The sequence below is a fragment of the Vanacampus margaritifer genome, chromosome 4, assembly GCF_051991255.1.
Source record: "Vanacampus margaritifer isolate UIUO_Vmar chromosome 4, RoL_Vmar_1.0, whole genome shotgun sequence".
Classification (NCBI taxonomy): Eukaryota; Metazoa; Chordata; class Actinopteri; order Syngnathiformes; family Syngnathidae; genus Vanacampus; species Vanacampus margaritifer.
The window spans coordinates 28,855,605-28,868,987 of NC_135435.1; the positions used below are offsets into that span (position 1 = coordinate 28,855,605).

Consider the following 13,383-nt stretch of genomic DNA (forward strand, 5'->3'; position numbering starts at 1 on the left):
GCTAACAGCGTTGGAGTCAGAAAGGCGGCTATGCAATTTTGGGGGAAAGAAATTAGTATTGAATTACTGTACGTATTTTGTTATTCATTCAGAACTCAGAATTATAGGAAACATTCTGAAAGTCTCACCTTTGAAAAGTTTTTCAGCATAGATGGCATCGCGGATTAAGCAGAAAGTGATTTGAGGTCAGCACGTTCCAGCCTAGAAGAAACTAACATCATTTTAAAGGGACTTGAGAGTTTAATGTCAAATTTCAGAGGAAAAACTACAAACTGGTTACAACTGATGACATTTTTAACCCGTGATACAAACTTTAATAGTTGGATACTTTCTAGCCGACGATGGCATTTCTTTTCACACATTTTAGATCCTTAAAAGAATAGTAGTCTAGTGGTAAATTTTGTGTTATAAAACCTTCTTGGTTTAATATTTAGTGCGTTCATGTTACCGGAGGGTGGATGTAAAAAAATAATAATAATAAATCACCTACTGTGCAGTACGGTGCTTTTTATGATCGTTGATAAAACATTGGCGCCCCCATGTGGTTCAAGGCAGAACAACATTTTATTGGGCCTTCACACACTTCACAGTCTTCAGTTTCGGTTTTCTTTACTTACTAAGAGGGTTACAAGAAAAAAAATATTTTAATGTTATGTTTGATTTTAAATTTAATGTTGGCCTCAGCTCTTTCCACAAGCTTCTGGAATTACCAAAAAATGGTGCCCACTGCTTCCAGCAGGAACTTTTATGGATGGAGAACAACATACTGTAATACCCTATTATGGACATTAAACTTATTTCAAACAGCATTTTGGGATAGTATACCTTATTTTTATTTAACCAACCACAAAGAAACAACTGAAACGTTTAACCACGTTATCATTCAGTTTTCTAAATTAAGGAACGCTCCCACCATTTTTTTTTTCTTTGCCAGACATCAAGGCCATTACTTACAGTATAATGAAGATTTTCTGGCTTTTCCTTTCTCTTTGGCAGGTAAAGGCGAGTTGGTGCAATGTTGAAGGGTGAGCCGGCGCACCAGATGCAGTCAAGACTATGAATAATGCATCATTGTTTTCAAACAGACAGGTTCAGTATGAATCAGGGTCAGGTGAATGACACAGGTGGTGCCGGGGTGGGTGCCGGCAAGGGTAGAATTGGATTGACCCAAGCAAATAAACAGAAAGTTATATCACAGATTATTAAAGCAAAATGGATATAGAAATAGTAAATAATAAATAAATAACAAAAGTTTAAAAAAATTGCAATGCCAGAAACAAAAAAAATATTTAAAAAATCATTGTCACAAGAAGGAGTCATGCCATATCACTACAGGTGATTAGAGCAGTCAATAATTGTACTCGAGTAAGAGTATGTTACTTTAGAATAAATGGCATTAAGGGGAAAAATTACTCAAGTACTGAGTGCCTGGTGAGTAACTTCATTATTTGTTTTAAACGGAGCATGAGTGTCAACTAGATAAAAATATAAAATAGTATTAAACATTCAGATATTGCCCAACAATACAACAAAAATCAAACTTAGAAAATAGAAAGTAAGTAATGCACTGCGGTAACAGTTTCCCACTCTTGCTTGATGTACGACATCAGTTGCTCAACAGTCCCTGTTGTCGGACAGCAATTTGCGTGTCATTATGTCCTACACATTTCCAATGGGAGACGGGTCTGGACTGCAGGCAGGCCAGTCTAGTACTTGCATTCTTCTACTCCCAAATAACGCTATTGTAACAAAATAGGGCCTGGCATTGTCTTGCTTAAATAAGCAGGGATGTCCCTGAAAAAGATGACGAGAAGACTAAGGACGTGGATTACTGGAACCATGTCCTGTGGTCTGATGAGACCAAGATTAATTTATTTAGTTCAGATGGTGTCAAGCATATGTGGCGGCAACCGGGTGAGGATTACAAAGACGAGTGTGTCTTGCCTACAGTCGAGCCGTGGTGGTGTGAGTGTTGTGATCTGGGACTGCATATTGGTGGCCACACAAAAATATTGGACATTTTCACTTAGGGGTGTACTCACTTTTGTTGCCAGAGGTTTGAGCTATTATTGGCTGTGTTTTGAGCTATATTGAGGGACCAATGCATTTACACTGTTAAATAAAATGCACATTGATGACTTTGCATGATGTCAGTGTTATTTCCTCAGTGTTGTTGTTTTTTTGCATCACTGTTGATCTTTGAAGTTGCATCATTCAACATCGCCACTATTGCTAACTTCAGAGCTCTGTGATACGGTGATTGTTGACGAGTTTGTCAATTTGGAGCTTCGTACTAAATTTAAGCACGCTGTAGAAGAATGTTATATCTCCTAATCCTCCCACTTCTGGTCAGTCGAAGTATGTCAGGTCCTGAAGGAAGGTAATAGAATCCTTAACTTCATTGTTTACAGGTGAAGCCACTTTGTTAACACATTCACTGCCATTGACTGCTATAGACATAAAAAAAATTTATTTGAACTATTTCTATTAGTTTAACATTTTTTTCCTACTTTTGTTAACAAGAGTATGAAAACCTAGATTTTTTTTATATATATTAGAACAGATATACATTTTTTGATTAATCGTGAGTTAACTAGTGAAGTCATTCGATTAATTACTATTGAAAAAAATATATATATATATCTATATCGATATATATATATATATATATATATGTATATATATATATATATATATATATATATATATTTTTTTTTTTTTAATTGAGGGCATCAGGCGATTAAAATTTGTAATTGTAATTAATCGCATGACTTCACTAGTTAACTCACGATTAATCACAAATTGTATATCTGTTCTAAATGTACAAAAAAAATCTTTTAAAAATTGAAAAAAAAAAAAAAAAAGTTAAACTAATAGAAATAGTTCAAATGAATTTTTGACGTCTATAGCTGTCAATGGCATTAAATGAGTTAAAATAGTTTGTTATGTGTCGCGTATGATCATAACAAATCTACGGGAATCTAGCAGCAGCATAAAATTCTGCCAGAGTTCTAGTTGGCTGGTTGTTGTACTGTGGAAGCTGCAATATTAAGAAATATCTCTTGCTATTACGCAATACAACTCGAGACAAAATACAACTAAAATTAAAAACATGTCCTAGACAATGAACCAGTTGGTAAATTGTGAGAATATGATCTTGTTTGGTCAAATCAACTGTGAATTTTTTTTGCAAATGTCATCATCTTTTTTTTTCAATACCCCCCCCCCACCCCCAGAACTGACAATGGTGCGCAAAAAACTGAGTTCCATTACTCCAGCAACAATGAACCGTATGTTGGATATACTGATGGTAAGGCAATCATTTGGTCGAGCTCCTTCAAATGTCCCCTTTTTTATGTTTGCCACTTTCACCAATAAACACAAATGCATATTATTTCCTTTTTCTTGCAGATTACGGCGAGAAGCCCCTGTCTGACCTACATGGTGCAGAAAGTTCTTATTACCTTCATCTGGAGAATGACTATTATGAAGGAAAGTCATAAAATGTTACTTTTCGGTTTTCCCTCCTGAGAGTTTGATCAGGTGATGTCGCCGATCTTTGTCGACTGTGGGCGTGTAAAACCCTTTGAGACTCATTTGTCATTAAGGGCTGTACAAATAAACACACCTTTGAACAAAAATCCGCATTTTTAAATTATTCGGCCCATGTCAAAGGTCAAACAGAGAAATGAGGAATATTCCACCACCCGTCTTGTAAATCCACAACAAATGCTCTAATATTCCTGACGTGTTTGAATTATTAGTGCAACGTGAAATGGAATGAGCGTGATTGCCTTCTGATGATGTAATAATAACAGGACACAAGATAATCATCTTTAAAAAATTTAAATAAATAAGCCACACCTAAAAAAAGAAATCAAAAATAAAGAGATTTCACTCACTATATGTTAAATTAGTACATTGTTTATAATTACAGATAATAAATTTATATGACAGATCTGTACACTTTTCATGTAGCCCCACAACCGTCTGGCGTCTCATCACATGATTAGCAACCGCAGATTTTCTTAGGAACGAACAGGGGGGAGGGGCTTTAAGATGGTAATGAGAATCTTGTATTTTAGAAACATTCTGTGTTACTCATATATCCCATAAAAACGTTCTCTTACAAATAAATATTAGTGATAAAGGATGTAGAAAGCTGTTTTTTTTTGTCCCCACTGCAAAACAACTGTTTGACTTCTCATCCGATTACCCTTCATTCAAAAAACCATCCTAAGGGTAACAAAGACAAACAAGGTGTTCATGCTTTGAATAGGAGAAAAAAAAAGCGCATCAAAACACTACATTGTCACAATCGTCAATTCATCAATCTCACACACACACACACACACACACACACACACACACAGTAGCATCATCATTTAGCTAGCATGTTGTCAACATGATGGCGAAGGTCCCAATGAAAGACGAAAAAGAGGCACTCGTAGTGAAGTTCTCTGCTCCTGTCGCATGAAGTCGCTCAACTGAGCTTTTGTCTCCATTCTGCCCGACGCGTAATAGTTTGTTTTTGTAACACGTACTAGCGAAGCACAATGTATCTGGATGCTAACAAATACAGCAAGAAGCAGTTGTCATTTCCATCAGTGCTCTCCAAGATTAATATCTTACGTTTTGAAACGGCTACCCAAAGTTGTCAGCATGGATGTGGCTAGTACACCTTCAATTTCGTCCTAAAATCTTTACTCCTATTTGGTAGTTTCCTTCATTTCTCAGGATGCCTTTGAACTCATTCACTGCCATAAATTCATTTAAAAAAAAAAAAGATTATTAAAAATTAGGGGCGACAGGCAATTACATTTTGTAATTGTAATTAATCACATGACTTCATTAGTTAACTGACGATTAATCACAAATTTCATCTGTTCTAAATGTACAATGAAATTTTTTTTATAGGTTTTCATACTCTTGTTAACAAAAGAGGGGAAAAAAATGTTAAACTAATAGAAATAGTTCAAATGAATTTTTGACGTTTATAGCCGTCAATAGCAGTGAATGAATAAAAAGAAAAGATTATTATTAAAAATTTGGGGCGTCAGGTGATTGAAATTTTAATCGTAATTAATCGCATGACTTCACCAGTTAACTCACGATTAGTCACAAATTTCATATCTGTTCTAAATTTACAATAAAAAAAATTATAGCTTTTCATACTCGTTAACAAAAGAGGGGAAAAAATGTTAAACTAATAGAAATAGTTCAAATGCATTTTTGACGTATATAGCCGTCAATAGCAGTGAATGAATAAAAAGAAAAGATTATTAAAAATTTGGGGCGTCAGGTTATTAAAATTTTAATCGTAATTAATCGCATGACTTCACCAGTTAACTCACGATTAGTCACAAATTTTATATCTGTTCTAAATTTACAATAAAAAAATTCTAGCTTTTCATACTCGTTAACAAAAGAGGGAAAAAAATGTTAAACTAATAGAAATAGTGAAAATTAACTTTTGACGTTTTTAGCCGTCAATAGCAGTGAATGAATAAAAAGAAAAGATTATTATTAAAAATTTGAGGCGTCAGGTGATTAAAATTTTAATCGTAATTAATCGCATGACTTCACCAGTTAACTCACGATTAATCACAAATTTCATATCTGTTCTAAATTTACAATAAAAAAAATTCTAGCTTTTCATACTCGTTAACAAAAGAGGGGAAAAAAATGTTAAACTAATAGAAATAGTGAAAATTAACTTTTGACGTTTTTAGCCGCCAATGGCAGTGAATGAGTTAATTGACAGAAAGCCAACATGGATGGAGCCCCGAGACTACTGTTAGATTCTAGTCTGATGCTCTTATTGAAACACTAAATATTCGCCCTCTGCTGCCTACTAAACGAGTGCAAGTAAAGTCATCCACCTTCCGACTGCTACTTAGTTGACTGGCAGCACAAAAGCTGCGGTGTTGTGTGCTCTTTATGGACACCCCCGCTATCACCGATGCCATTTTGCATAATATTCTTGCCTGGAAAACACTCTGTTGGCTTCTTGCGTTCTCCTCCTGCTTGCTCGCTCCTTAAATGTGTTGGGATTATTTTTGAATGTGTCCTTCATGCAACACCATGTTATGATACAGTGTACTGTACAGGGCTGTGGTTGAAGGCAGGACTAGGCTACTCCAAGTAGATATCTTCTGTGGGGCATGAAAACTCCACAAATTCTTTGTAATACAACTGGAAGGCTTTCCTGGAAAACAAAGAAAACAAAATAAATAATCCTACTTACTGGACAACATCATTTATTGACTTCATTAATTTAGGGTGGCCTGATTTTCTAAATTAAAAACCAAGACACTACAATTTTGTTAAAAATCAAATATACAATAAATTCTCACCAGGAACTAGCTTTAGCCTCTGATGCTAGCTAGCTAGCTCCCTAGCAGGTAAACAAGCACATGGGAGCTAGCTAGCTAGCATCAAGGGCTAAAGCCAAACTGTGGCAGGGATTTTACTTTCTGCCCAGTTTCTGGACCTGGATTTGCCACCTCCGACTATAACTAATTTAATTGCTTGTGAGTGGTGGTTAGCTAATGCTAAATGCTATCTTGGTTGACAGTTCAAAAGCACTAAAGTTAGTGTAGGCCTACTCATCATTATCCAACCTTTTTTGCTCGCTCCCAGCAGCTATTGGAAGTTGGCAGTGCCGTTTACCTCGCGGCAGTCTCGCATTTTAACATTGGAAATACGCTGCCAGAATAGTAACAGTTTGTTGTATGAATTGCAATGACCACTGTGTGACCAACATACACATGGCCAAAACAATTGGCTTGCTGACTGGACTGAAGGAAAAAAAAACAACAACACAGGGACGGACGGGACCTGCATAAATATCGGAGAAAACCGTGGCGAAATTCATCGGAACTCGGGACACATGGCTCAAAATGAGACCGCCCGATTAAACCGCAACGTCTGGTCACCCTAGATTAATTGAATAAAATGCCACAATTACAGTTGCATAATTTTACGTACAACCGCCCCCCCGTTTCTTCGGCCATAAATCGGCAGCGAGGTTGGATAAAGATTTTTGTACTCTATGTAGCATTTGGAGATTTCTTTATTTTATTTTTCTACATTTTTTTAAATAGTAAAAAAAAAAATATATAAATTATAATTAAATATATAATATAAATAATAACAATAAATAATATATACAATAATTAAATTTAAAAAAATAAATAAAAATGTTTCTTTTTTTAAATGTTTAATTACTGCTATTATTATTATTATTATTAAAGATGTGTCATAGTCAAGCAATTGCCAGACTACACAGAAGCACAGTTAGCTAACTGTTCTTACCAACAATAGCATGTAATAATCGGCCTATTCTTAAATATTTGAATAAATGGTCAGTGGGGGTCCCGTCATTTGCTTGCTTCTGTCTCACCGTCACGCTAGTAATGCGCTTCTGTAATCTGTAGCATAAAGTAACTGGGCTTTGAAATTGTGGATTTCATTAGCACGTAACCTTGTAAGCTAAGTGTTATGCTAGCAAGCGTTTTTAGCGAGCGTTGTGTTGTGTTATTAACTTATTAACTATTAACTTACCCTACTGACTCTGCAACAGCCTTGGTAGAATTTTCAGACACAAAAACATGGCAGGCAAATCTCTGGTCTGCCGGGTGCTTGGTTATGAAACCAAAATATCTGCAGACAACAAAAGAACATTCACTCCAAGTCTCAATTCTTTGATGGGAGATTTTCCACTGTCATGGTTGCTATTGAATAGATGACATCATCATTATTTAACCAACAACAAAATTAAATGATACCTAGAAAAAAACAGGCAGGAATTATGTTGTTGGAAAAATAAAAAGTAAAATAACCTTGACACCAACATGGTCCTAGCAAAGATTGAAATTTGAAAAATGTTGCTTCAACACTATAAAACGTAAACGTACAAAGTATAAAAAGAACACGATGGAAGAAACTGGAGGGTTTGTTTTCAGTACAGTTGACTTACTTGCAGTTTTTGGGGTGAAAACCACAGAAGGAGACGTTCTTTAACTGGAAAAAGTGACTGCATTCGTTACTCTGACAAAGATACGAGAGGAAAATTGAGTTAAGAGCAGGAAAGGGACAATAATGTTTCAACTGTACAAGCAGGAAAGTGTAAAGGACATTTTCTTTTTTAAAAAAATCGAACAAATTTAAATTAATGCCATTGATGTTATACAATGTAATTGTACTCAAATCAAATTGTTGACACGATTGCTTGTAGTGTACACTTATGGCCACATGGTGGCGACACACCACCATTGCAAAGCAAAAAGCACAATTTAAGCAGTCTTACTCTGTCACAGGCGTAATAGTCCTCATGAACAGCCAGTTTGATTCCCTTCACGTTAATTTCCAGGATGCACGATGAGGGCGGGTTGTGCTTGACTGTCATTCTTCTGCTGGTGGCAATCTGGGAAGAGCAAATGTCTCTTAAAACTTGAGCACTTCTGTATTATTTAATACATCTGTGATTAAAGACCACACCGACGGCAATATAGAGAGGAGGAAAAAAAAAAAGGTACCTTCTGCATAGCTGCACAAAGAACATCATTTCCTTTGTGGTAGGGCACTTGGACTGAGCCCAAGAACTTTAGCCGGTATCGGTCTAACCACTCACTATTCTTTGCTGAAAGGATGTAAAAGATCCACGCAGTGTTAGTATATTTATAAAATAAATTATAATAAATTCATTATCATTAAGAAAAGCAACTAACCAATGGTCTTGAAAGTTTTTTTTTTTTTTTTTTTAATGATTTTATCAGTAAATATTTACTGTAATTATGACTTTGCGAGGATGCCAATATTGAAATGTTTGAGGTGCTAATAACCTTTGAACCCGTCAGTCTCCTTGGTCACCTCGATAGCATAGTAAGCAGGGAAGATCCCGCGGGCGCCCGTTCTCATGTTGAAGCCCTCGTACCAGTAATCCTCGCCTTGAACCTCCACCAGCAACGGATCATCCACTTCAAGATCAAGCTCGTCATCGTGCCTCGGGACAAACCTGCAGAAAAAGAGAAAAAGAAAAAGAGGAAGCTGTGGCATCTCTGAGTCATGAACTGAATGATGAAGCGCTGAACGAGTCGCTGGACAAATCTTTACACTGAATAATATAATGAATTAATTCTCGTGATGCCACCTGCCGCCCCTGCCCGTTGGCTTTCTCATCCAATCACAAATGAGGAGTCAGCCTATTAACATTAATGCTGCATTCGAGGAAGGTCGCTTTCCCCAGTTCCGACCTGAAAGCGAACCAAAATGGCGGAGACTGATCAATTGTTTTTGGTCCTCAAAACACATTTTGACCACAAGCAAACTTGCATTCTCGCAATTCTGCTTCATTTATTGTTTTTATCTAATTTCATAAGCATTCCATAGAATTCAGTACTTCACCGTTTCATTTCATGCAGGCACATGGCGGCATAACTGCCACGTATGTTGTGTTACGTGAAGTTATGTTGAATATTTATGAATGAAGAAAAGAAGAATCTAGTTTTATACTCGAGTAAATTATGTTTTACCATTCACGGTATGTTTCTCCAATGGGGGTCGCCATTTTAGAGTGACGTCGGTCCCCCCCGACTTCGCAAGTGGGATTTCAGAGTTCAAGGGCGGTTCCCGTACACACTTCCTGGTTTGAAAAGTCCCACTTTCCTCGAATGCAGCATAAGACTGAGATATTTCATTCTTTTTAACTGGTTTTCCAAACCACTTATAGTGTTATTTATGCACTTTACATTTCTATCTTGTTGTTTTTATCTACTCTTATTGACTAAGATTTGAAATAGGAGCAAGAATGCTATAAATCCCAAGTAGGAAATGATCAAATCCAGATTTTACGTAACAAATGAAACAATGAGTTGGCTGGCACTTGTTGGGCATTTTTTACCACAACAAGTGTCCAGTCCAGACAAAGCCTCACTCAGATCAAGAAGCCGTGCTTAGTTATGTAAGCACACGTTTATTAGTAATATTTCTGTTTCCTGCCAAATCAAAGGTTTTCAATAATCTGGATTATCTGTTGGTTTGCTTATCCTGTCCGATCCCATGGAAAAACTAATTTCTTGCCCTGAAATACAGGGGTCATTGTTTCATTGTTTTCTCATCGGGAAAAAAAAATGCTCAACAATGAGATAGTCATATAAAAATGTACAGTATGTCTAATATGTCTTATTTTCATCTCACCTGTAGACAGCTCGATGACTCTGATCCTGCTCCTCTCCATTTATGGTGCAGGAAAATAAACCAAAAGACTCAGCACCTAAGCATCCCCCAAAAAAGAGAGAGAGAAAAAAAGAGAGTCCGTTTTAGAGGCACAAATGATAACAAATAGGCACATTTGCACAATGAACAAAAGCATTAAAACTTTGGTCTAATTAATTACTAGGACCACATGCCCCAGAGACGTTTGCAAACTTCAGAAAACAAAGCTGCACAACATAAGGAAAAGACAGGAGATTTTTCCCTAACAGTTAATTATGCAAACTAATCGAATGCAGCATATTTTTCTCTGTGGCAAAGTGACCAAAGCTTCTACTTTGCATTTAATGCAGGTTACTGATGTAATCTAACTGTACAAATATTATTATTATTATTATGTGAATCTGTTTTTTTTTAGACTTATTTCACTATAATGCGCAGTACTTTTAAAAAATAAAAATGCACATTTTGTGACAATTAAAAAGGTAATTTAATTAATCATTTCTCCCACATCATTATTTTGTATTCACATTTTGTGACGACCATTGAAAAGAAATAAAATAAAATTCATTTATTTTCCCGGTTTCCCTGATTTCTAAACATTAATCTAACATCTAAATATTTCCTTGAATATTTGGCAGGACCGCCCAAAAGCCTTACTGAAGACATTTTTGAACTCGTGGAAAGAAAAAACACAAATTTGCAACATTATGGCAAAATGTTTTTACATTATGATTTACATGGGAGAGGTTATTCCATAGTTACAGACTGTATTACACACAATACTTTATCATACAATGAAAACAAGAAATATTGTTATGAAATGTAAAATTAAGACCAAGAGATTGTGAGCTTGTAAAATCTAAAGCACATTTTAATGTTCAACAGAGAAAAAATATTTTATAAAAACAAGTTTGAAAAAGTTGATTATGATGCATTTTTTTCTTTGTAAGTATCTTGGACCCAGATGTGAATATTCAGGTTAGAAAGCGGTCTCCAAGTGTCCACTTCGCAGTTCTGGATCTTCCTATACCTAGTCCCTATAAAGTTCCAAGGACTATCAGTGCGCTTGAATTTCAAGGGAATGAGAGGAGCCACTTCAATTAGTAGCAAATTGAGTTGACTGTGTTCATGCTTAAAATGGCACAAAACAGCCTTTTTTAATATGTCATGCTAAAATACCAAAACCTAGTCTAGCCTACCCCTGCGCAAACCAAAAAAGTTATTTTACAACAATATGTTCTATGTAGCCCAACTAGTCTAAACACAACATTTTGATTAATATTGTGTTTGTAGAATATGAGTTAAACAGCAAAATCCAGCCGTTTTTATCCATCTCAGGGAGTCATTTTGGCCACTTGCTGTCGACTGAATATGACATCACAGTTACTCAGGGTGATGTTAACGACCAATCACGGCTCACCTATTTTCGGAAGTTGATGAATCAGCAACTTTTTTTACGTTATAGAGTGTATCCGAAGCTTGCAAAGTAAGCACAAATGCAAGACTTGACTGTACTTAATCACTAGCGCGTTATTGCTTATCGCGATTGCTAACCGTTTAACAGAGGCTAATTTTGACAAGATAATAAATAATTTGTTATATCCACTCAATTAATCGCCTGTATATATAAATGATGTATGTGTGAACTAAACGGCGGTTTGTGTTTGTTTACCTTTACTGGTAATCAATAGCGCGCTAATGCTAATCATTTAGCATAGGCTAATTTAGCACTCAACTTCAACCTTAGTGGATTAACAAACAAACAAACAATTTTAACCCTAAACCCTTTTTTTTTACGTTATAGAGTGTATCCGAAGCTTGCATGTAACCCAAAAAAAGCACAAATGCAAGACTTGACTTACTTGACGAGCTGGATCGTCCGTTCATGAAGACGTTGAGAAACTTTTTGGAGAAATGCATATCGACATCTGGCGTCGAGTCTTCGGACAGACACGCCGTGGCCTCCCGTCTGACTCCCCCCAAATGAGCGCAATCTTCCTCTTCGTCTCCCTCCTCGTACTCTTCCCCGATGGCGGACTCGTAAGGCGAGGAGACGCAGTTGTCGTAGACTGTGGCCGAATCGCTGTCGTCGCTATAACCTTGGTAGCACTGCCTCAAACTGACAAGTTCTAACTGCGCGTGCTCGTCCACCACCAAGGTGTATTTGACCGAGTCGTACGACAGGCCGCTGGCGTCAGAGCTCATGGAAGTTCTTAGCAGGGCGGCTCTGCTGTTGCCGCCGTCCACCTTGCCAACCACTTTCTTTATCCTTTCGTCCATGATTATTCTGTCCACATCCTCATCCTCCCCACAGTAGCTTTCGTCCGTTGCGTCTACGTACTCGACAGACGATCCAGTTCTCAAAATTGCCCCTGTGCCCGTTCCTGACCCCTTGAGACTGAAGTCCAGCGCCAGGGAAGAATGAGTGGACAAAGCCATGCTAGGCGGCGTGATGAGCGATTCGACGCAGGACGCGTAAGAAGGTGGGGCGTTGTAGACTTCGTCCTCCTCGTAGATTGACGGGTTGGACTGGTCAGGTAGTGGCTGGTAAGGAGGCGGGCCTTCTGTGTCAGAACTAATGGACATACGACCCTGCTCACTCAGTTGTGAAAGGAAAGGTCGTTCCTGCGCGCAATGAGGCTCCGACGGGTCCGAACAGCGCTGGACTGGGGTCAGATAGATCTCCTCTGTCGGCTCCAAAGGAGCCTCCGAGTGGTGCTGGATTCTCTCCTGTTGGTAGCCACTTCGATCCAACTTTCCCACTGGATAAAGAGGAGCCGGTTTGTAATTCTGTGGTGGCGGCGGCGGTGCAGGTGGCTTCTCTTGAAACTTTGGTCGCGTCGCCGCCGCTGCAGAGCTTCGTCCCGATGCGTGCCTGCAGGGGGCGTCGGTGGAGGTGCCTCGGTCTTTGGTCTGGGCGGTGCCGCTGCGCGCCTTGTCCTCGTCGCTCAGGCAACTGTGTCCGCGCGGAGGCGTTAACTCGCCTGGAAGACGAGAGAAGATGTACAGGAACATGAAGACAGCCGTGTAAACACACACGCACAAACACACAGAAAGGACACACGCACACACAGTTGAGTTTAAGAGCATAATGCAGACGTGAAGGCGGACATGGCAACAAAATACAGAAAGTAGAAAAACAGGAAGAGCAAAAAAAAAAGGTAT

General features: G+C 37.8%; 1 protein-coding gene and 1 long non-coding RNA gene across 5 annotated transcripts in view; one reads left to right on the forward strand and one right to left on the reverse strand.

The window, feature by feature from the left end:
* Positions 1 to 2,187: 2,187 nt before the first annotated feature.
* Positions 2,188 to 4,106, forward strand: LOC144051059 (uncharacterized). The gene is made up of 3 exons (XR_013293989.1): positions 2,188 to 2,380; positions 3,237 to 3,310; positions 3,412 to 4,106. It is a non-coding gene; the product is annotated as an uncharacterized LOC144051059 (long non-coding RNA).
* The window catches only part of mapk8ip1b (mitogen-activated protein kinase 8 interacting protein 1b), a 30,565-nt gene continuing 21,012 nt past the window's right edge, over positions 3,831 to 13,383 (reverse strand). For all 4 annotated transcript variants that reach the window (XM_077564817.1, XM_077564818.1, XM_077564815.1 and 1 more), the window contains 8 exons: positions 12,081 to 13,202; positions 10,201 to 10,276; positions 8,847 to 9,019; positions 8,541 to 8,644; positions 8,312 to 8,428; positions 7,982 to 8,052; positions 7,567 to 7,665; positions 3,831 to 6,208 (listed from right to left, as the gene is read on the reverse strand). In XM_077564817.1, the coding sequence (XP_077420943.1) occupies positions 6,136 to 6,208; positions 7,567 to 7,665; positions 7,982 to 8,052; positions 8,312 to 8,428; positions 8,541 to 8,644; positions 8,847 to 9,019; positions 10,201 to 10,276; positions 12,081 to 13,202 (1,835 nt within the window). In that variant the 3' untranslated portion in view covers positions 3,831 to 6,135. The remainder of the gene's footprint in view (positions 6,209 to 7,566; positions 7,666 to 7,981; positions 8,053 to 8,311; positions 8,429 to 8,540; positions 8,645 to 8,846; positions 9,020 to 10,200; positions 10,277 to 12,080; positions 13,203 to 13,383) is intronic.